Source organism: Equus przewalskii, chromosome 2 (genome assembly GCF_037783145.1).
Source record: "Equus przewalskii isolate Varuska chromosome 2, EquPr2, whole genome shotgun sequence".
Classification (NCBI taxonomy): Eukaryota; Metazoa; Chordata; class Mammalia; order Perissodactyla; family Equidae; genus Equus; species Equus przewalskii.
Window position 1 is genome coordinate 34,928,758 of NC_091832.1, and position 22,430 is coordinate 34,951,187.

A 22,430-nucleotide genomic window follows, 5' to 3' on the forward strand; every position below is an offset into this window, starting at 1 on the left:
CATTTAAAACATCAGGATTTATCCAAATTGGGGAAACTGAGGCCTGGGCTCGGCAGGCTGCTGGCAGAGCCAGCATTAACTTGATGCCCATTAACTTGATGCCCCCTCCCCGACTCACAGATTGTTCTTTTCTGTGCCTTAAGCATAATAAATCCACAGGGAATAGGAAGAAATTGGTTTGTTGGCTCCCCCTTGGTTGGTTGCTGGCCCGCCATCCGGGCCTGCCCCTGCGGGGGGCTCCGACTCCGCAGCGGGGTGCCCGGGTTCCCCTCCCACCCGAGCCTCGGGTGTCTCATCTGTAATGTGGGCAGGCAGCCTTAGCTCACAAGGCTGCAGTGAGGACTCGGTGACATAGTGTGAGCCGAGGGCTGAGCGTGGGGCTGGCCCCCGTTGTTATCCTCGGTCCCTTCTGCCCAGGCCCGGCCCTCCCCAGCCCCCAGGCCCGCTCAGTGAGCACTGCCTGCTCCCTCCGCCTTCTGGCTCAGAGTGGCCTTCTGTGTTCAGGGCACTTCCTTTCCCCGGCAGAGCCGCCCGCCTGGCCTGTGAGAAGGTCACGTCCGCTCTCCTGCTTGGCACACTGTCAGCACAGGGTCTCAGGGAGGGCAGGACCTAGCATTTGAGGCTGTATGCAGCACACCGTGGAGCCTGTGGCTTCCAGTGGCCTTGGAGGGTGTTCTTGAATGGGGACGTCTATCCCCATCCCTGCCTCCTCCTCGGGAGATCACTGGCCTGAGGTCTCAGCGTGAGGCGGAGGCAGAGCTGGCATTTGAACCTGGGTCTTCAGAGGACCGCCTGCCACACTCAGGGCCTCAGGCTCCCTGGTTGGGAAATGGGCCGCGCGTGCCTGGCCTTCGCCCTTGGGCTGAGACACCGGAGTTGGAAGACAGGTTCAAGCCCTTTCTTGCCCCTCAGCGGGCAGTAGGGCAGCTGTTCTTCCTAGTGGGGCCCCTGTAAGGAGATGGGAAGCTGGCTGCTGGGTTCTCGCCCAGCCCATGGACTGCCCCTGCAAGGCCGTGTGGGTGAAGGGCTCGCTCCCAGACCTTGGGGGAGAGTGGTGTCTTGCTACTGTTTCTCCAGCGGCGATGTCCAGGCAGCTGGTTCAGGGTCTCGTCCAGGAGACAAAGGCTGCTTTGTATCTTCTGCCTGATTTAAGTCCAGACACATCACCCCTTAAGGCAGGAAACAAGGTGGAAGGGATTGCAGGGCCCAAGCAGAGAAGGCCTGGGAGGTTGGCTCTCCCTCACCTCCTCCAGGAAGGAAGCCGGGATCTCATAACCCCATTATACTTATGTCCCTAGAGCATCTCCTGTGCCCAGTGCAGTCTAAAACTCTGTGGATGTGTTCTCTTGAACCTCACAGCACACCTGAAGGGTAGCTGTGGTTATGCCCATTGTACAGATGAAGAAACTGAGTCCCGGCAGGTGAAATGGCTTGTTACTTGTCATATCCAGAGAGTGGTAGAGCTGGCATGTGAACGTGGGTCTCTGTGGCTTAAAAGATCACCACTGGGTTCCCCCACGGTTAAGTGTCCTTTCAAACCCAGCTTTGGGAGCTACTTCAGAAAGCCGAGACACCATGTGGGAAGACCAGAGCAGAGAAATCTCCTGGCCTTGGGGATCCTTAGCTGTAATTTCTATTCTCAGGATTAGGAGATGGGTCGCTGTGCCTGGAGCGTGTGTGAATATGCGTATGTAGGTGGGTGCCCAAGTGTGTCCAAGTTAGAGAAGGAGGTCGGACAATGGAGGGTCAGCAGTCAGGGGAGAGTGATGCTAGGGAGGTCTGTGGGCGAGTGTAAGGAAGCTTCCCAGGGACACCTAGGACCTGCTGCACTTCTTTATCAGGAATTACTCCACTTGATCATCCATCCATCCATGCATCCATCCATGCATCCATCCATGCATCCATCCATCCGTCCATCCATCCATCCTTATCAGGGCCCCTGTGCCTATGCTTGGGCCCTTCGGATGATGCTACAGGGACCAGAAAGGCAAACTCCTGTCCCTAGGGAGCTTGCCAAATGACTGTTAAATCAGAGCTGGAAGAGTCCTTAGAGATTGTTTACTTTCTCCCCCAATGCACACTTTTTTCAGAGAGGGACAGTGATTTGCCCAGGGTGACACAGCAAGTTGGTGGCCGAGCTAGGACTCACGGCCAGGTCTGTGGACCCCAGCGCCATGTTCTCGCCTCTCTGCTGTGCTGACGGACCACTCGACTCCAGGCTGGCAGCCCTCTTGCCCAGCACATTCCTCCTCGGCTAGTGGGATGTGTTCTTGGCTTCTCTGGAGTCCTCTGCAGGTTCTTTCCTGAGGGCTGTCTGGAGATGCCGGCTGGACCAGCGTGTGGGCCCCAGGTTGGGGCCGAGCTTGGCCGTGCTCTGCCCTGAGAGGACACCTTCGCCCATGTGGAGCGTGAGGCTGGCCGGGCACCTGAGTGCAGACACTCAGAGGCTCTGCTTACTGCTCCTTGTGGACACCAGCTTGCTGTCCCCTGGGGTCTCCAGAGGTCATCCGTTCCTCCCTCTCCTTGAGGCTTAGACCATTCCAAATCCTACTTAAAGATCTTACTGCCTTGGAAGGCATTCCAGAGCCTTCCCCTAGATGTGCCTTCCATCGGGAAGTGCTTCCTGGCCTCTAGCCATCGTCCCACACGCTGCACTTCCCCTGTTCAGCCTTCCGTAGTGTAGGGCAATGGGTGGGCATCAACTATCTGGGGAAGACCCTTTCCAGGTTCTCAAGGCAGTTCGCCTCCCCTCCAAACCCCCGAAGCTTACTTTCTTCGCGCCGGAAGTCCCTCCTGACTCATGCACACTTGTTGGGGCACGCTCGTGTGGAAAGGATCTGGCTGGCCCCTTTAGGGTTCTGTAAGTTCTTGGGAGGGAGGCACATTCCTTCTCCTGGAGTCATGGAGCCCTCCCTCTGAGCCGGGAGTGGCCCTAGAGCCCAGGGATCACCCCGGCTTCACCTTTTCTGATGGGGAAACTGAGGCCCAGAGAGGCTGAGCAACATGTCTACGGCCATCAGCCAGCCTGGTGGGGTTGGGTCTCCTCCTTCACAAGGCGGTGCTGTTTCTAGGGTTTGGGCAGGGGAGTGGGTTTTCCAGCCTGATAAAGGGGGCAGCTGGTGGGGTTCTGGCCTGGCAGTCCCTGCCTGAGATGGGTGTCCTGGAAGCAAAGCTGCCGGCTCCACGTGGTTCTACAGGATGCCCCGGCCCGGAGTCAATGCCCTCCCGGCTCACCCGCTGGGCCCTGGCACCTCTGGCACTCCCGTCCATCCCGTGGTCCCCTCCCACCCCGCCACCTCCCTGACTCTCTTTCAGCCCCGGGGAGGCCCCTCACCTCCAAGGTGGAGGACGGAAGGCCCGAGTGGATGCAAGTGACTAAGTTGCCGCAGGGACACTAGCGCCTGTGGCTGGGCAGGAAGGGGTTAAGCAGCCCTACTTGCTGGGACTGGACTCCCAGCTGGTGTCCTGGCCCCTCAGGCCAAGTGGGCCATCTGGCTTGACAGACACCACACCATGTTCCATCTGTCCCCAGGCAAAGTCACCAAGAGGAAGCCGCCTGCTGCCTTTGTGGGCCTGCTGGGTGGGCGTGGACCCGCTGTCTGTCCCCAGGAGGCCGGCGGGTTGGGAAAAGGCCCTCCACTGGGCAGGCCGCCCTGCGGGTGGCTGGCTTAGGTCTTCCAGCGGCAGGAGGAGGGAGGGCCTGAGCTCCCGGGGGTGGTCAGAGCCTCCTCATGCAGATGGGTTCAGAGAGGCGCGGGGCCCAGCCCGGGGCCACACAGTGAGTCAGTGCAGAGAGCAGGACTCGCACCCAGGCCCTGCCCACTGCTTCGCCCCGTGGCTTCAGCTTACAAACTCATTCATCCAGTCAATACTAGGTGAGGGCCTACTGTGTGCCTACTGTGTGGAGACTCTGGGTACCAGACAGCACCCCTGTCCCAGCGCGGGGGAGAGGGAATGGAGAGGATGGAGCCTCTGAGGGGAAGAGTGGCACGTCTCAGTCAAGCCCAGGACCCCGGCCCCTGGGCCGGCCGCTCAGCCACTGGAAGCGGGGCCTGCTCGCTAAGAGGAGCAGAAGCGTACCAGACGCTGGGTGCCCCCGCTCTTGTGCGGTCCTCACAGCCCAGCGGGGCGGGTACTGCTGTTACCCCCATTTCACAGACAAGGAAACTGAGGCTCGGGGAGGTAACATCACTTCACCAGGTCACCGGCTGGGGAGTGGCTGAGTCTGTCTGAAATCAAAGGGTTTGGGGACAAGGGACAGGGGAGCAGTGCTGAGGGCCTCCCCTCTCCCCGCTGGCCAGTCCTTCTTGTTCCTCTGTCTTGGACCGTCTCCTTCTTGGCTTCTTGCCCGGTCCGGGCCAGGGATTGTGGGGCTGGAGGACCAAGTCTCAGGGGAGGAGAGGCCCCTGTTGGGTTTGAGCTGAGAAGAGAAGCTGGGCCCTCGGCAGGGCTGGGGTTGGTGACCCTGTGCCCCCCTGGGACGGGGCACCCGCCAGGGTCTCGGCAGTGCTTGAGGGGCTCCCTCTGGGGGATCCCTGGTGTCTGAAGGACCCCCTGCCCATCTGAGGGCCCTGGGGGCTGGGCCGGGCCAATGGGAACCTCACTTTAGGGGCTCCACAGTCAGCAGCCCGGGCAGGGGCCTCAGCGCTTTGTTGGTGGGGTTTGGAGGTGGTGCAACTTGGGGTCCTTTCTGAGCCCCAGGAGACTGGGGTGCCCAATTCCTGACCCTCTTCCTCCCGTTACGGGGCCTCCCGGCACAGAGAAAGGAGCCCAGGCATTGGGAGGGAGACCCCGTGGGCTACTCCTACACCTGGCGCTCCCTCAGGAGAGCAGGGGCCGGCGAGTCTGGTGCGTGCGAGCTCGGGCTCTGGGGCCTGGATTCCAGTCCCGGCTCTACTGCTTCTGAGCTCTGGGACCGTCACAGCTCGCTTCACCTCCCTGGGCCTCAGTTTCCTCGTCCGTGAAACGAGCATAATAACAGTGCCTCCCTCACGAGGCCGTTGTGAGGGTTCAGTGAGGTTGTACAGGCTGTCACGTGCTAACACTTCACAGGGTAGCTTTTTTGATGATGTGACCCTGGACAGGTCACCTCATCTCTGTGCGCCTTGGTTTCCCCATCAGCAGAATGGGGGTGAGGAAGCAAGAGGCTCCAACGAGGAGCTCTGCTGGCAGATTATTGTCACAGAAGGTTCTGTGGGCGTCTGCTCGCTTTCATTCCCCCTCCCGTCTTCCCAGAGGGCACTGACTTCTCTCTCCTCTGAGGGGCACCCGGGCCCCATGGATGCTCTGCGTGTGCGTGTGTGTGTGTTGGGGACACCCCAGTGTCCTCCCCGCTGGTCCGCATCACGCTGAGCCTCAGAGCCCGCATGACGCAGGAGGCGGTGTTGAGGAACGGGTCGGTACCCTGGAGCAGTGGCTCGTCACTAATCCTCTCTCGGCGCTGGGGTCACTGTCTGGTCACCTGCCCGGCTATGCCGGGAGCCTTGCAGGCCAGTTAGGAGGGTTAAGACGCTGCACACGCAGGCGAGCCGCCACCAGCATCCTCCCTTGCACATGCCCCACAGTAATTGCTTCGCTGGGTCCTTGTCCCTTTCCCTCCTTCCTCCTGGTGGTGCTCAGGGACGCCCTCCTCCCCTTACCGCAGCATGGCAGGAGCACACAGGCTCTGGGTTTCCGTCCCCACTCTGCCGCTGCCTGGCTGTGTGACCTCGGGCATGTCACCTCACCTCTCTGAGCTTCAGACTTCTCACATCCATATTGCCCGGGCTTCTGAGTGTCCCCATCTGACATGCTGGGATCCTGTGTTCTGTGATTTCTTTTTCACTCTTGGAGCCTATTTGTGCATGCCTGTCCTTGCTGAATCCAGGTGGGGTCCTTCACCCCATTTCACAGGTGAGGAGACCGAGGCCTGGAGAGACGACTTGCTCAAGGCTGCGGAACCTTGGTTTGAGTCCAGGACAGGGTGTGTGCCGGCTCCTGCCCGGTGGGCTCTCCTTGGCTCCGGCCCTTTATGTGTCCAGGCTGCAGATGAAGAGGGAAGCTTGGAAGCGAGAGCAGTGGCCCAGGTTGCTCGGGATAAACAAGCGGGCCCCGTGAGTGATGTGGCTTTGATGGGGAGAGTGTGTCGAGCGGCAGACCCGCAGGGCCTTGCATTTACCTGTGGGTGGCACAGTCACCAGAAATAAACAGCGGAGAGACCCAAAGTGCACATTAGGTTTCCAGAATAGCCTTGGGAGTTGCTGATTTTCCTCAAAGCTGTAAACATAGCCCTGGGTGGGGCCCCCTGGCCTCCTGGGCACAGACCCCCTGGGCCTCCTGCTTCTTGGCCTGGGTGCCCGGACCGCCTCCCTGCGGGCTTCTGGCCTCGGGTGAGAGCTAGAGCCCCCGAGGCCGAGAGCGGCTGGGGTGGGGTGGAGCGTCCCTGGGGGCTCGGCCGGGCCTGGGTGGGAAGCGGAGTCCTGGGGAAGCAGAGTTCTGGGGAAGCAGAGCTGTGAGCACCAGGCTTCCCATCCTCTGCCCCATGTGAGGCAGGCCCAGGCGTCGAGGCGAGAGAAGAGGATCCTGGGAGGAGAGCTGTAGAGCTGGTGGGGACTGTGGAGGTTGTCTGGGGAAACTGAGGCTGATGGGGAGGGACAGGTCATGTCCAAGGCCACACAGTGAGTCAGTGCTGCACTGACTCCAGACTCCATCTCCTAAGAAAGGCCCTCGAGGTGGCTCTTTATCCAGGAAACATTTACCTGGTGCCTACTGTGTGCCAGGCTCCGTGCTGTGCTCTGGAGCGGCAGCTGGGAGCCAGAGATGGGCCTGATCTTGCACAAGCTGGGCGAAGTGGGAAGACCAACAGGGGAGCAGGTAACCTCAGGAGCAAGTGACTGGGGCCTTTAGAGCCAGAAGAGGGGCACTTGGCCTTGACCAAGGAGTCAGGGAAGGCTTCCTGGAGGAGGGGGTATAGCAGCTGGGTCCTGAAGTTGGCATAAGATGAGGAGGAGAGAGAGATGACAAAGGGGGCGTGTGGATTGGAGCCTTCCAGGCAGAGCCTCCAGCTCATGCTCAGGCCTTGAGTGTGATGCTTCTTGGCACACCTGGGGCTGGGGGCGCCGAGGGGGTTGCTGCCCTAGCATGTGGCTGCTTGCCCCAGGGCTACCCTTTCAGAAGAGGTATGGGGCCATTTCTCCCGTGAGCCTGGTCCCCCAGCCCTTGCTCCTTGGGGAGGGCAGGGTGCCACCCCAGTGAGGGGGAGGACGGGCCACATTTGTGGTGGGGTCTTCTTCCACCCGAAAGAGAGGCAGCCCTTTGACTAATGGGGAAACTGAGGCACAAAACAGCGTTGCTGCAGGGGCTAGGGTGAGGACCAGGGACCCTGCTTTTCCTTGGCTCTGTGGGCAGCTGTCCAGACTCCAGCAGCTGCCAAGCCCCATGAGAGTGCAGCCTTGTCACACACACGCTTGGCGGGGCACTGAGGCCTTCTCCAGGCCTGCGCCCTTGACCCAGCAGCCCCCTCCACAGGGAAGACCGGGCACACGTGCAAATGCGAGTGTGCCAAGAAGCTCTTGGCAGTGTTTTGATTGCTAGGACTGGGGAATGACAGTGCAGGACCCATCGGGTCAGTGGTGCCCCAGCCGCCTCTGTCTCACCCGCTCAGAAGGAGGCTTCCCGTGTGCTGTGTTCACAGTAACTCTCACAGAGGGGGAATTGCGTGGGTTGTAAATTTTTTTTGGCTTGGCTTCCCTGATTTTTTTCTATTTTTTGTGTAATCGTTGTAAAATACTCATGATATCAAAACAAGCAGATATTTTCTCTTTTTTAAAATTTACATGGTTTTGACTTTTTGACTTGGTGATACCTTACATCACTCAAAATTAAAAAGCCACAGAAAGAGAGGAAATTCGGACACCTGTGCAACATGGATGACCCTTGAGGGCATTAAGCTAAGTGCAATAAGCCGGTCACAGAAGGACAAATACTGTATGATTCCACTTATTCGAGGCACCTGGAGCAGTCAAATTCATAGAGGCAGAAAGTAGGATGGTGGTTGCCAAGGGCTGTGGGGAGGAGGTTGGGGGGTTAGTGTTTAATGGGTGCAGAGTTTCAGTTTCAACATGAATCGTTCCAGAGATGGATGGTGGTGATGGGTGCGTCAGTGGGAAGGTATTTAATGCCACCGAACTGCACACTCAAAAATGGCTAAGATGGTACATTTGACAGTATGAATATTTTACCATGATTAAAAAAAAAAGATACAGAGGGGGACAGAGTGACAAGTCTCCCTCCCATTCCTGTCCCCAGCCACGCTGTTCCCTCTTGAGGCAACCAGTGTCTTCAGTGTGCTGGTGGATTCTTGCTTTCCTCCCTCCTGGCCCGGGCACCGATGGGCAGAGCGAGGATGCCTCCCGCCCGGAGAGCCCAGGATGAGCACGCCCTTCCATCCCCGCCTCCAGGACACGAGGCTGGACCCAGATCTTCCCGCCCTGCTGGGTTGCAGGAATTGAGGACCCGAGGCTAAGGGGCCAGAGTCCTGCCTGGAGAGCGCCCCGGAACTCTCCTCCCCTCTCTTGGGAGAAGACTCCTAAGTGGGCACTTGGGAATGTTTGTTGACTGTGTCATGGGGGAAAGAAGGTGGAATGTCAGCCAACAGCCAGACGGAGCTGGGCTGCCGCAGACGCTCTGAGCTCCTGTTCTTAGAGTCCCAGAAGCACCCAGCACTCCCTCGCCGGAGTGTCCTCGGGGCCAGCTCTTGTGCCGGCACTGGGATGAGGCACTGGATTGGACCCCAGGGAGGTGAGCTGTCCTCCCATGTCTGTTTGATGGTTACCGGGCGTCGATAGCAGGGCGTTTGGTTTGGCACCCGGGTATCCTGCTGGTGCCCAGGTCCCTGGCCAGTCCCCTTAACAGAGCTGCCACCCTGAGCTGAGCTGCCCATTCTCCAAGGCAGGAAAGACAGCATGAAGCCTTGTGCTGTGGCAGAATCCATGTATCGAGCTGGACTTTGTGCTGAGTGCTTACCACAGACGGACGCATTCAGTACGCTGGCCCCACCCCTTAGACGGCGAGCCTGGAGCCCTGGAGCTTCTGTGCTTTGCCCAGAGGCACACTTCTGCCCCTTCCAGCATCCCCGTCAGGTGGGACCTCTGCAGCCAGCGCCCGGGGGCCTGATGACAAACTGCAGCTGGCCCCGCACCATGCTGTCCATTGAGCGGCGAAGCCGAAAGGACCTGAGACCGTTTTACAGAGAAGAACCTGAGGCCCAGAGAGGCCAAGGTGCCCTCTTAGACCTCAGAGCTGGTTAACGACGGGAGGGCAGGGCAGGGGACCCTCCGTGTGATCCATCAGCTCTCACACACTGTAGCAGCCCCAAGGAGGGGCCTCTATGATCCCCATTTTGTGGATGACCAGGTGGGGATGCTCAGAGCAGGACATCATTTGCCCAGAAGCATGTGGCCGGTAATGTTAGGATTTGGACCCAGTTCGGTCCAGCTCCAAGGCTAGTGCCTCTTTTGCTCGTCACGTGCTAGCCCTGGCTGGTTGGAGGGGTGGGACAGGGGCAGGGCTGTGGGCAGACCCATCTTGCCCCATGGAGGTGGACCTTTCCCCACGCGGGGTCTAGGACCTGGGAAGTGAGTACATGGCCGGAGCGAACACCCAGCCAAGCGGCTCTTTTCCACGCCAGTGACTGTGGCCCCGGGCACCCGGGATGGGCCCAGTGACTTATCCTGGGGAAGTCATGTCGTGCTCCCTGGAGGAGGTGATTGCAAGCTTGGAAGAGGTTGGGAATGATGCCCCAGAAACGACATGGTGACCTCCAATTTGGGACGCAGATCCCTCCTCACCATGGGATGCTCGTTGAGTTGTTTCCTTCTCAGAATGGCCTGGTTTGGGGGACAGTGCCCACTCGGGTGTGGTTCCTAGGCAGAGGCACTGGAAGGAGGGCGCTGCCCAGCATACGGCTCTGGATTATGAGCATCCACAGAGCTGCTGGGGCTCAAAGGTGTTGGCAGTAAATGACACCAAAGCAGGAGTGATGCTGGGAACCTGGGCGAATACAGACGCTGGGTAATTAGAACAGGTGGCTCACATAAATGGCCATAATCTAAGGTTATGGGGGCAGGTGACCAGGGGCTTCTCTGGTCCCGGGAGGATGCCCTTAAATGTCTTATGTCTGCTGGGGTGGCTCCATGAGACCAGCTGTGCTCTGCTGGCGGGTGCTCTCCAGCCTTGGTCTCTCCTGTTGGAATGGTGACCTTGTCAGGACAGACCACGAAGGCTGAGCATGTGCCCATGCGTCTTGGGGCATGTCTGACGGCACAGAGGGCAGAATCAGGACATTTGTTGGGTTTTGCTGGCAGTGGAATTAGTGGTGTCAGCATCTGGCTTCTTTCCCTCTGCCACTGACACCCCTATGTGCCTCTGGTCACCCAGCCAGGTGACAGTGGCATCTAGCGCATTGTTGTTATCATCGTCAACATGATTATTATGGGAGCATAGTGGCTCTGGGGCCAGCCAGTCCTGAGTTCAGGTCTTGCCCTGTCATTTGCAATGTGGTCTGGGACCACTCTCTCAGTCTCTGGGGGCCTCTCTGACCATCTGTCATTGGGAGGTCATGAGGATGAGGATGGTGACCCTGAGTGCATGCTCAGGGAGTACCAGGCCCTGTTCTAGGCTCCTGTCATACATGAGCCCATTGAATATTTGCAAGAAAACCCTATGAGCTGGGTGGTCTTACCAAGGCTCAGAGAGGGTTGGTAGTTTGCTCCAGGTCACGGAGCTGCAGGATGTGTAGCTGGGGTTTGACCCTAGACACTCTGGCTTCATCATACACGTTGGTTTGAACTCAAAGACTGATGTCGCAGCTGGCCTTGAGACTTTGCAGTGTATCAGATAGCTTTGTGGTCAGTTACGGGCGATGCGGGCAGGAGCCAGAGGCCTAACACCGTTATCAAGGATGATTCTGGATGGAGTTGAGCTCCCTGAGGCTGTCACCTCTTCCAGGCTCCAAGGAAGGGCCACATGCAGAGTCTGTGAACAGCACTGCAAATGTCACATCCAGAGGGACTCTTAGAGACCATGTCACCGATGGGGAGACTGAGGCCCAGGCAGAGAAGGGACTTGCTGGGGTCGCACAGTGAATTAGTGACAGAGCCAGGACTCGAAGCAGGATCTCCTGCCTCCTAGCCCAGAACACTCTCCTCTGCAGGGTGCTTCCCTGTGGGCGCTAGACCCCTGCCCGCCCCCTGAGCAGGCTTGCACAGACCTCACCCACTGGGATCCCCGGGGCCCTGGGCGGGGGGGCGGGGTGGGTGCTGTTTCAGGTCGTGGGGGCGGCATGCTGGGAGGAGGCACACATTGATGTGGTGGCTCCTCAAACCCAGCCCAACACCATCTTGGAGCCCGGGCTCTGGCCTGCCCAGGCCATTACTGTCCTCCCGTAATGGAATCGGCTGCCCTGGTTAAGTGTTCACATTAAATTAATGCCTCCTCCGCGGAGACAATCAGTTGGCATTTAATTTGTGTTTCCTTCTGCGAGCAGCAGAGTACAGCTGGGCAGCTGGGCCTCTGATGGGCATGTGTGTGAGGGATCCCTTCCCGGGATGGGGGCTCGGTGCAGATGCGAGCATCCAAGTCCCCAGGGAGGAAGATGGTGAGCGCGGACCAGGTGATACCTGGAGGCACCCATGAGAGGGGGGCTCAGGGGCATGGGGGCGTCTCCCCACTCGCAGGCTGGGGGAGCCAGCCCTCCATTTACCGGAGAGAAAAGATGCTCACAGTAAACCAAAGGGGAGGAGGAAGTCGGGAGGTGGGGAGCCTCTGCACGTTTCCACGGGTAGCTTCCTGGGAGGAGGAAGTCCTCGGAGGGGCGGGTTCACATCGTGTATTCCCAGCTCCCGCTCTACTTTTTTTCCTTTTTTTAGATTTTTTAAAGATCTTTTAGATTTTAGATTGTTTAAGATTTTTAGATTTTTGCTCCTCTCTTTTTTTTTCTGCCTCGAATGTGAATTGTTTGTGGTGTTAGACAAGGGGGGTGGTGTGGAATGAGGAAGTTGACTCAGTGGTGATTTTTAAGCTCTCTAGGGAGGCTCTGCAGAAGCAACGTAGGTCGGGCGCTCCAGATCTTCACCAGGCAACCCAGACCCCATTAGGGCGCCCCCTCTGATCTGTTGCCCATCGGCTTCTGCGAAACTGCATTTGCAGAAAGGGTCCCCCTGGTCTGCCTCTGTGCCCGCACTCTCGTCCTCCAGCTCGGATATTAGTCTAGAGAAGAACCGGGCAGTTAAGGCCCTGGCTCAGCCCTGACTCTGTGGCGGGGCCCAGGGGGAGGCCCTGTCCACGAGGGAAGGGGAGAGAGGCTTCTGTGCGTCTGTGGGTGGGCTCACACAGAGGCTGGGGCAGCGCAGAGCCCGGGGACCGACGGGCAGAAGGGCTCCAGCACGCCCCGGCCATCCCCAGGCAGCCTGCCTCTGGCTGTGAGCAATGGGGTAAGCTCCCCGTAGCCCGGGTGGGAACTGCTCTCCACCCGTCTGCCCTCTGCCAGAGGCCGGGCCCACGCTTGGCCCAGAATGAAGTTTTCCACTGACGGCGCCCGCCCGGCCTCACCTGAGCCTGCTTCCCATCACCTGAGTGAGTTGGCCTAGGCGTGCCGGCTGCTCGCCCTCCCTGAAGAGGTGTGGAGCATTCCCGTGGGGCCCTCCCAGCTCTCCGAGGTCTGGCCACCGAGCGAGCCGCGGCCTCTGCAGTTCAGATTGAGCCACCTCATTAATTGTCTGCTGTGTGCCAGGGGCGGGACTGGTGTTTTCACCCACACCGCCTGCCTTGTGTGGTTCTCACAGCCACCCTCAGAAGGGGTGGTGTGCTTCCCATTTCACAGGTGACGAAATCAAGGCCCAGAGAGGGTAATTGACTTGCCCAGGGTCACACAGCTGGGAAGCGACAGGGGCCCAGTCTCTTGCTGCCCAGGAGTCTCCGGGACTTTCTCCCCAGAAGCCCCAGGGCTGTCCCTGGAGCCTGGATTGTTTCACTGGGGCTGCACTCACTTTCCTCTGGAGTCTGAGCCCCGGGGCCTCTTTCTCTGATGGCTCAGGAAGTGAAAAATCTGTGAGTCAGTCCCTCTGCCTGTGACTTCACTTGGCTTTCCGCCCCTCCGCAGGCCAGGCTGTGTCGGCCCCTTTCCTGTGGGTCTGTGTCATCCTGAGCTGATGGGGGAGGGGAGACGCCGGCCCTGAGTGTCGCCTGGGGGTGGGGGCTGGCGTAGAAGCTGCCTATCCCCTCCCCCCAGGGGCCTCCTGGGACTTCTCGTCTATCACGTGGTGCCAGCGGTGGCTCCTCAGGAATGCGGGAGACCACATCTGGCTGGGGCGGGTGCTGCCGCCTCCCCCTCCTGGCCACCGGCCTCACATGTGGGCTCCTTCTGCCAAGATGGTGGCTGAGGCCCCGGATCTCAGCTGCAGTCTCGCTGTGTGGAGTCATTTCCTCTCCCTGCCCTCATCGTCCTGATGTCCCTGCCTCCCCTCCAGGGCCGAGGGCTGTGGGAACTGGGAGAGGGAAGCCGTCTCCTTCTTCCTGCCCTCTTCCTGCCCTGGCGGCCTCCCCCTGCAGAGGCTCTGGAGCCCAGTGGATGGAGCTGAGCAGGAGCTGGTGCTGGGAACTCAGCTCCCGGGGGCCCCCAGGCTAGGGCGGTGCAGACAGAGGATGTTCCAGGCAGAAGGGGCCCTGGCTGGGGAAGGGGCGAGCAGGAGGACTGAGGAGTGATTGCAGCTTGGATTCATTCATTCATTCATTCATTCCCCATTCATTCATTCATTCATTCAGCAAATGCATGCAGCAAAATCTAACTCCTTACCAAGTGCAGGTGGGTTTTAGGTACAGGGAATACTGAGTGAGACTAGTGATGGTAACCATAACCAGTTCTCTGCACTGGTGGAGGGGTGGAGCCTCAGCTTTAGACCCGACTCCTCTGATGACTTGTGTGATGGTGCCCCTTCCCTGCGCCTCTTTTCCCACTGGAATGGGCATCTCACCCATGATTTCTCCACATCCCGACAGACTAGGGCACAGGGTGCCTGAGACCCCCTGCGATGGACGCTGGAGGGCATCACCGTGCTGCCCATACATGCGTCCAGGCTCCCGATTTGTGGGCTCTGTGGTGTGAGCCCCTGCTTGTCTTTGGCATTAGCCAAGTGCCCTCCAGGACTGCCCTTGCCTCGTCCAGCATCCCATCCCTGCTGCCATGTTGTGGATCATGCCCCTTGGGGCTCCGTGGGTCTCTGGGGATGCTGTGTGTCGGCCCCTTCCTCTTTGGGATCCTGATTTCACACTCAGTTCAAGGCTCCAGGCAATGGGAGGTATAAGCACCGGTCACCAGAGGGATGGGAGTGACTGAGTGGCAGGGAGCAGTGGGCAGGGACCAGGAGATGCGGCCAGTGGCTGGGGGCCGGTCACATGACCGTCAGAGAGTAGGGGAACAGAATGGTTTTTCTTGAGAGTCCCTGGGGTGTGTTGGGCCCACACCTCGTGTCATTTATGGATGGAGAAACCCAGGCTCTGAGAGGTTGAGGCAGAGGCTGGGGGAGGCAGATTCGGGGTTCAGACTCACGTCCCTCCGCCGTCCTCGTGAGCTCTGGCCTGGGCCGGGGGAGTGGCGTGACCCTGGGCCTCAGTTTCCTTATCTGTACACTCAGAGGTCTGGACAAGTGAACCCTCGCCCCTTTCAGCCCTCCCTTTTGGAGATTCTCTGAGTCTCAGTTTTCCCCTGGAAAATGGAAACAACCCCGCTTCCTAGCTGTGCGGCCCTGGGTCGTGGTTTAGGACTGACGCTTCCTCCTCAGTAGCACGGAGGTGATAATTCCACCCGGAGGTTACCATGCAGCCTGTTGAGACGAGGTTCTGCCCCGGGCACCTGAAAACGGCGCAGGCGCGTCGTGAGCGCTCAGTGCGCGTCTGCTGCTCCGTCAGCCTGGCGATCCTCGTCCTCGCCATCATCGTCTGTCCTGCCTGCTTCAGAGGCTGCTGGGAGCTCTGTGGATGGAGGGGCTTTGGGGAGCTGGCACGCGTATCAGGCTGTTGTGGGAGGGTGTCTGCAGGCGGAGGGAGAGAGAGGATGCCCGGAGGGAGATGCTGGGGCAAGAGAGGGTCTCTGTGGTGTGGGGGGCCTGAGCCCCTTTTGACGGTGGGGAAGGTGGAGGGGGGTCCATCCCTGTCCCCGGCCTCGTGCGCTGCTCTCGGAGTGAGAGCCGTGCCTGATGAGCAGCGTGGCCACGCTGCCGGGGAACATGGCATCCTGAGGCCGCCTCGAGCCTGGGCTCCAGGAGGAAAAACAACGCAAGTGGCCGCCTGGGCTTGGGGAGAGATAACGTTTGAGAGGACCTGGGACAACGAACAGGATCTCAGGAGGCTGTGGAGGAGGGAGGGAAAGGGGAATCGGGTACCTCTGAACCTCTGTTTCCTCATCTGCAAAATGGGGGCAATCCTTAGGGGAGGAGAAGGTGATGTGATGTTTTATCTCTCACGTGAATAAGAATGCCTAGCGTGGGCACACCATCCAGAAGGTCACCCGTAAACATCCTCCTCTCCCTTCTCTTACACAGCCTTTTAGGAGAGAAGTTGGGACTTTTAAGAGCTGTTGTGTCCATGTGGGAAGGGGTGGCTCCAGTTGTCTCTGTGCTCTGGGCCTTTATTTTCCCACCTGTAAAATGGGGAGGGGGTTTCTCTGTAGCTTCACTGCCCGCTGCGTGAGCACCTTCGCTCAGTGGTGCTCCAAGCAGGAGAGTCGGGATGGCAAAGGCTTAGAGGACATGTCGTCCACCAGCCCCTGGCCCGTAGTAGGGGCATCCCCTTCACGGTGTCATCCAGCTGCCCCATCTTGCCTTATGCTGGTCCCTCTGCCCGAAGCGCCCATCCTGCTGAAACCTTACTCCTGGGGGCATATCCGGGTCGGGGAGGGGAGGGGCCTGGGCAGCAGGTGTTGACGTTTCCCAGCCCACAGCTTGGTGGACAGTTCTTTAGTTAAGCTGCATACTCCTTTCCCCGCGCCGAGTTGCAGTGACTTCGGGGTGTCTGGGGCGCCTTACGAGGCACGTCCCTGTCGTCCTTTCTCCCCGACAGCCGGAGCAGCTGAAGGGCAGAGCTTCTGCATCGTCAACATCGGAGACGCGGAGCCAGGTCTCCCGCCGCAGCGGGGAGGGCCGGGCCGTCCGTGTGGGCAGTGGACTCGGCCTGTCAAGCCAGCTGCCATCGACACGCGGGATCTGTCCTCAGTCTCCCGGGAGCAGGCGCGCCAGCTGCCCACCCAGCCGGTCTTTGGAAATAAAGGGCCCGTGGAATCATCTGTGTGGGCTTGTCTGGGGTGCAGTTGAGAAACACCAGCGAGGCGTGGGCCACTCCAAGTGCCGTCTGCCGGGAGCTGGTTGGGGAGGCAGCGTGTCCGCCCAATCCTACCCTGAACCTGCTGGATCTGGGTCTGCAGCTGAACACCATCCCCAGGGATTCCCGTGCACATCATAGTGGGAGACTTGCTGCTCTAGAGCACGGGCTTGGGCTGGAGTCCCATCCCTGCCTGGGGGCTGTGTGACCTCAGACAAGTTACCGCACTGCTCTGAACCTCAGCTCGCTCCTCTGCAAAATGGGTTTGGGGAAAAATTCTTTACCTGAGAGGGTTTATAATTCACATGAAAGCTCATGAGATATGCGTACAAGGCACTGAACTGAGTGTGTGGGACCCAGACCATGCTTGCCAGTCAGTGGCTGCTGCTCATGTGTCTGACGATCCAAAGACATGGCTTGTGCTCTCGCTCTGGGTTGACTTGGGACAAGTCACTTTCCGTCTCGGGGCCTCAGGCTCCCTATCTGTACAATGGGTCTGTTGACCCCTCGCCCCACCTTCCTCATGAATAGGCTGCTTAAAGGAAAAGTGAGGGGGCGCTGGGCGTCATCTCCAAAGCCCATCTGGGAGATGAGGGGTGTGGGCAAGAGGCCCTGGGCGCTGCGTCTTCGCCCCTCGCTCCCCTCTTCTCTGCTTCTCCTGTTGTCGCTCAAGAGGGGGTAGTGAGGCAGGTCCCCAAAGCCAGGCTGTGGCCAGCACCCCCCAGGGTCCCCCGGCATCTGCTCTGCTCCATGGCTTTGGATGGAGTCCCCCGCCCCCCTCAGAGCAGCGCGGCCAGCAGAGATGATTCAGCTCGGGCCATGTTCTGGGCCCTGGCCTCCCTTGAGGGAAGTCCCAGATGCCCCAAGCTGCTGGGCTGGGGTGGGGACGCCTGTGAACTTCAACACACCCGGGATGCCTGTCTGCCACGTTACCCCGAGGCTGGACTCTGGCCTTGCCCCTGACATACTGGGCAACCCTGGGCAAATTCCTCGCACACTCGGGCCTTGGTTTCCCTATTTGCACACTGTGGGGGTTCAGTGAGGTGGCCCCACCTGGGTTAGACCCCTAAGTTCTCTGCTGCCCCTGCTTCGCTTTCTCTGTGTCTGTCATTCCTGGCAGAAGCCCCAGGTCCAGTGCCGCTAGATTCTGGACCCTGCAGCCCACGGCAGATCTAGGCCTGGCCGCCCATGCGGGGGCCAGTAAAGACCACAGGGAACGGGGCAGACAGGAGCGTTTGTGTCCTCCGGGAGCCCTGGCCAGGGCTGTCTCCTCTTGTTTGGGAGAGAGGAGGAATTTTCCTCTGTGTGTGCAAACAGTATCCGTTTTCTCTTGTTTCCAAAAGCTGGTGACGTAACCCACTCTTATCCATTCCTCCCCTCTGGCCTATTTTTAGCTGGCCCTGACAGCATCCGAAAAGGCTTCCAGACCTGCCTGCTCTGAGGCCATGTAGGGAGGCGGCCGTGGGGCGAGGAAACAGAGAAGTTCGTGTGTCTGTCCCAGGATGGAGGGGGTAGAGAGGGAACCTACCACCCCCCAAACCCCCGCTTCCTCTGGGGAGGGAGAGGGGTCCCGGGTAGGGCTCTGACGGGCCCTGGGCCTGCGGGGAGCCTGGGGGTTACAGACTGTCTGTGTGCAGCCTCCAGCCTGGGTTTGAGTCCTGGCTCCACTTGTCCTCACCGTGACCTTGGGCATGTGACTCTGTGCCTTGCTGTCCTCACCTGTAACATGGGGATGATGGTGGCGCCTGCGTTAGGGGGCTGTTATGAGGACTGAGTGGCACCAGGCGGCACGGTGCCCGGTACGAGTCTGTGCTTGGCTGAGGTGAGCTGCTGTTGTTACAGTAACCGTGACTGTCATCATGCTGTCCCTACCTTCAGTCAGTGCTGGGGCACCCCGTGAGCCCCGCTGTGCCTTCTCCCCTCTGTCCTTGCCTGTCCCGCTTCAACCGATGTGTGCACGAATGAGGTAACACATGGAATGCCCTGGAACAGGGCCTGGCACAGAATAAGTGGTCAATGAGTGTGAGCTGTATTTATTACTTTTTGTTTTTATGTAAGGGAACAGACCTGGGCTTGAGATCCAGCCCCACCTACTGACTAGCTCTGTGTCTTTGGGCAAGACCTTTGACTTCTCTGAGCCTCAGGTTCCTTTGTCTGTAAGATGGGGATGATACTAGCTGTATTGGAGATTTCTTTGCTGGTTAGGGTAGGTGGCAGGGCCAGTAGACGCGAAGGTGGCGGTGGTTAGCACAGTGAAAGTTCGTTTCTCGCGGGTGCAAAGAAGAGCCTGAGTGTGGCGCGGGCCGCAGCCTGGCTCCCGAGGGCCAGCTTCCAGACTGCGTGTTGCAGCAACAGCAGGAGCAGCAGAGTTTACGCAGCACTTTACAGTTTGTGTGAAGCGGGGTGGCAGTCCCTCCCGTCCTCGTCTCCTCGTGGTGCTGTGCTCTTGCGTCCAGAGCAGCACTGTCACCACCACTTGGTATTATGGCTCCGCGTCAACCTGGCCATCCTCCCCACACCGCCCCCTACACGGGGAGTCCTGGAGGGCAGGCGGGGTGGATCCACTGGGACAGGCTCAGGGTGGGCGCTGGCTTTGCATCAGAGGGCCGGACGGGTCTGGGGAGGCCGCACTCTCACCGCCTGTCCTTCTTGGTCTTGCAGGTGGGAGGAGGAGCTGGCCAAGCGCATGAACCTGCAGACCATGGTGGACACGCTGCAGGAGGTAAGAGCCCTCAGGTCCCCACCAGGAGGGGCTCCGGAGAACCGCGTGGCCAGTAGGCACATCCATGGGGCAGAGCAGGGCCAGTTCCCAGCACAGACCCTGCTCTCTCACCTCCTGCTGCCTCAGTGTCTCCTCTGTGGAGCCAAGAGGCCTCTTCTGCTTCCCCTGCATCGGAGCTGGGAGGGGACCAGCACAGTGATACGGAAAAGCTCGGGTCCAGGAGTTGGGCAGCCTGGGGGCAAGTCCCGGCTTGCAAGACCTGACTTGGGGCTGGATGCCTTGGAGAGGGTGGCTGGGCGTCCCTGGGGGGCTCCTAGCCCCAGCGGGCTCTCCGTGGCAGCCGGGAGAACATTGCCTTGCTGTTCCCGGGAGCTCTGTGTTCTGGGCCCTGCTTCTCGCCCACCTGCCATGTGCCCGGAGCAACAGACTCCACCTTCTCAGCCTCTGTTTGCCTGTAGTCAAACGGGCACAAGAACAGAGACTCCATAAGAAGGCCTAGAAAGTTCTTTCAAACATTAAAAAAATTGCTTCCTGATATTTAAAGCACTGATCTTCTAAGAAAGTTAGAGACACGAAAGTCACGTCAATATGTAGAAGGCAAAGGATGAACACCCCCCCGTCATAATAAAAGCTTTCTACTTTACACACATAACATGTTCACGTCAAAAACTGAAAATTCAGAAAAACACTGAGAAGAAAATAAAACAGTTCTGCCCCTCCATGGTAATAAATTGGTGTGGGATCTTCTGGTCTTTTCTGTGCAAACATACGCATATTCTAGGTGTACATTTGGTCAGGGTGACACATGTGACATTGCCGTTTTTGAAATCAGAGTTGGTCAACTATTGGCAATTTCACATGAATCGACCTAATATTTTAACCTAGTGGGATCCCCTGTGACATGAATCTGCTCTTTTTCTCTTAATACCTGCCATGGATTTTTCCATGTGATAAATATTCCTTTGAGAGGTGCTTTACGCTGCATGCTGCCCTGCAGTGAGCAGGCCGAGCGGGAAGCCAGGCTGGGACGAGGTCCTTGGCCTCCCTCCCTGGCACTCAGGCACCCGGCCTGGTTGGATGTCAGGTGTCCAGTCCCTCCTACCCTGCAGGGTACGCGGCCCCCCCTAAACGTTCCCCCATCTCCATCCCCTAGGCGGCGCAGGAGGCCGAGGCCATCCAGGAGGAGATGAACGAGAAGATTGAGCGGCTCAAGGCCGAGCTGGTGGTGTTTAAGGGGCTCATGAGTGATGTAAGTGCCACAGCCGCCGCCCCAGGCGTCATGACCTCCCCCACACCCATCATGCGACCTGCTTCATTCACTCCGAGGCAAGCTCGGCTTCTAGTTAGAGTCCTGGCTGGCTGCGTTTGAGGATGACGGATGCATCAGAGACCAGGCGCCCTCCCCCACATCCGCTTCCCTTGGTCTGAGTAGAGATGCATTAACCTGCCGCTTAACCCTCCCGCCCACCCGGGGCTCCCCATGGTGTGTGTGTGTTCGCTCCGACTCCTTCCCCACTCGCCACGATGAGGGCGGGTGGTGGCCGTGGGCCTCGGTGTCTGGGCGTGGGTTGAGGGAGACCCCCAGGTCTGGTCTCTGCCAGCCTGAGAGACCCCTCAGGCCAGTGGTCTTCAACAGGTTGCTTGTGAAGTCGGGAAAGGCCAGTGTGTGGGTCCTTTTGACGATCGGAGCCCTTCCGAGTGACTGTGGTGGCGGGGGGGAGCTGTTGGCAGCGAAGGCCTCCTTCCTGCTGGGGGCCCGGGTGTCCTGCCCCCTTCAAGCAGCGGGCAGTGTGTAGGAAGAGCTGCCAGAAAGGAGGAGCCAGACGTGGGTGACTCAGCCCAGTGTGGCTTCTGGTCCTAAGGGGCACGAGGCTGGGGTGGCTGGAAGAAGCCGTGGAGTTTCCAGGTGCAGGCGACCTGGCTGCCCCTCCCTGGATTCCAGGGGGACCCCCTCATCCTAGGCCGCCTCCCACTGTCAGCTGTGGGAGGAATCCTGGAGAGAGCGCCGCCTTGGCAGGCCCCTCGGCGTCGGGACGACGGGCATGCGGGGTGGGAAGAAGGGACGTCTTTCAACAGAGGGAGCTGTTTTTCTGTTTTCTTTGCTCTGACAAAATAAACACTGACACTGTGTCTGCTAAGAGGGTGCCTTCCAGCCCTTAGGGAGACTGGCAGACGGCCTCGCATTGTCCACGTGGCGGCAAACCTTTAGCTCCCACGCCCCCTCCACCCCCTGCCCCAGCTGAGCAGCGCTGGCCCCGCCCTTCACGCCCAGGACAAGCTCAGGGCCCCCTCCCCCCTGGGATCTCCCACCTTTCTGTCCAGCAGGAGCCTGGGAGCGACTCCTCTGCCCCCATGCTTGCATCATCCCTCGCTCACGTAACCCCTGCTGTCCTCCCTGCAGCCCATGACAGACCTGGACACAAAGATCCAAGAAAAGGCCATGAAGGTGGACATGGACATCTGCCGCCGAATCGATATCACTGCCAAGCTGTGCGATGTCGCACAGCAGCGGAACTCGGAAGACGTGTCCAAGATCTTCCAGGTGAATAGGGCCACCTCCTCCCCAGCCGCCACTGCCACCCGCCGCTGCCACCCTCCCGAGCAGCCAGTCCTCCCCCCTGCCTGGCCGGCCCCCGTTTCCCTCACATCCCGCTCACTCCCCTTCCCCCAGAGGTAGCCTTTACCCAACCCTCTGGCCTTCCCAAAAAACATTGTCAGGGACTCGTAGACTTGCAGGCTTACCATCGTCCAGGCTGGCCCTTCATCCTGCGGCTCCAGACACCACTCATCTGGGGCGGGGGTGACGTGATGGCTTCAGGGAAGGAAATGGCGGAGGTGGGACTGGAACTCAGGGCTCCTGGCCCCCCAGGGCTCCATCCGTGGGTTCATGCAGGGTCCCCACTTCCGATCTTCCTCTGGGCGCCATCGCCACGCTCAGGGAGCCCTGGCCAGGCTGTGGGAGCCCTGGGCCAGCTGGCCTGCGCCCTGGCAGATGAGCCGCAGAACCCCGAAGAGGAGCTGTTGGCCTTTGACTAGTTTCCTTTCCCACTGAGGAGTCTCTCAGCCCCCAAAACGAGCAAGTGTGTGTGTCCCGAAAGAAGACCATGGGTTAGCACCGGCGGGCTGTCCTTGGGGAGGGCTGGGGGCTAGCCCGCTGCCAGAGGGGCCTGCGTCCTTCTCCGAAGGCTGCTTCTTGAGTTTGGGATTGTGGTTTGGCTTTTGCTTGAGCCCAGGGCAGTGCGGTGTGTTGGCGCTTTAAGTGTGTGACTGTGTGTGGAGCTGGTGAGGTCTGGGCTTCCCTGGGGCCTCCATCCACCTCCGTGCCTTCTCGCTGCCCCTCCACTGGGAAGCGGGGGAC

At 59.5% G+C, this 22,430-nt stretch overlaps 1 protein-coding gene across 2 annotated transcripts in view; it reads left to right on the forward strand.

Moving 5' to 3' along the window:
* IFFO2 (intermediate filament family orphan 2) overlaps positions 1 to 22,430 on the forward strand; it is a 46,751-nt gene that overhangs the window by 12,727 nt on the left and 11,594 nt on the right. The window contains exons 2-4 of one of the 2 annotated variants that reach the window (XM_008544065.2): positions 19,012 to 19,072; positions 20,226 to 20,321; positions 21,474 to 21,614. In XM_008544065.2, the coding sequence (XP_008542287.2) occupies positions 19,012 to 19,072; positions 20,226 to 20,321; positions 21,474 to 21,614 (298 nt within the window). The remainder of the gene's footprint in view (positions 1 to 19,011; positions 19,073 to 20,225; positions 20,322 to 21,473; positions 21,615 to 22,430) is intronic. The other variant, XM_070600855.1, reaches the window with a different exon arrangement.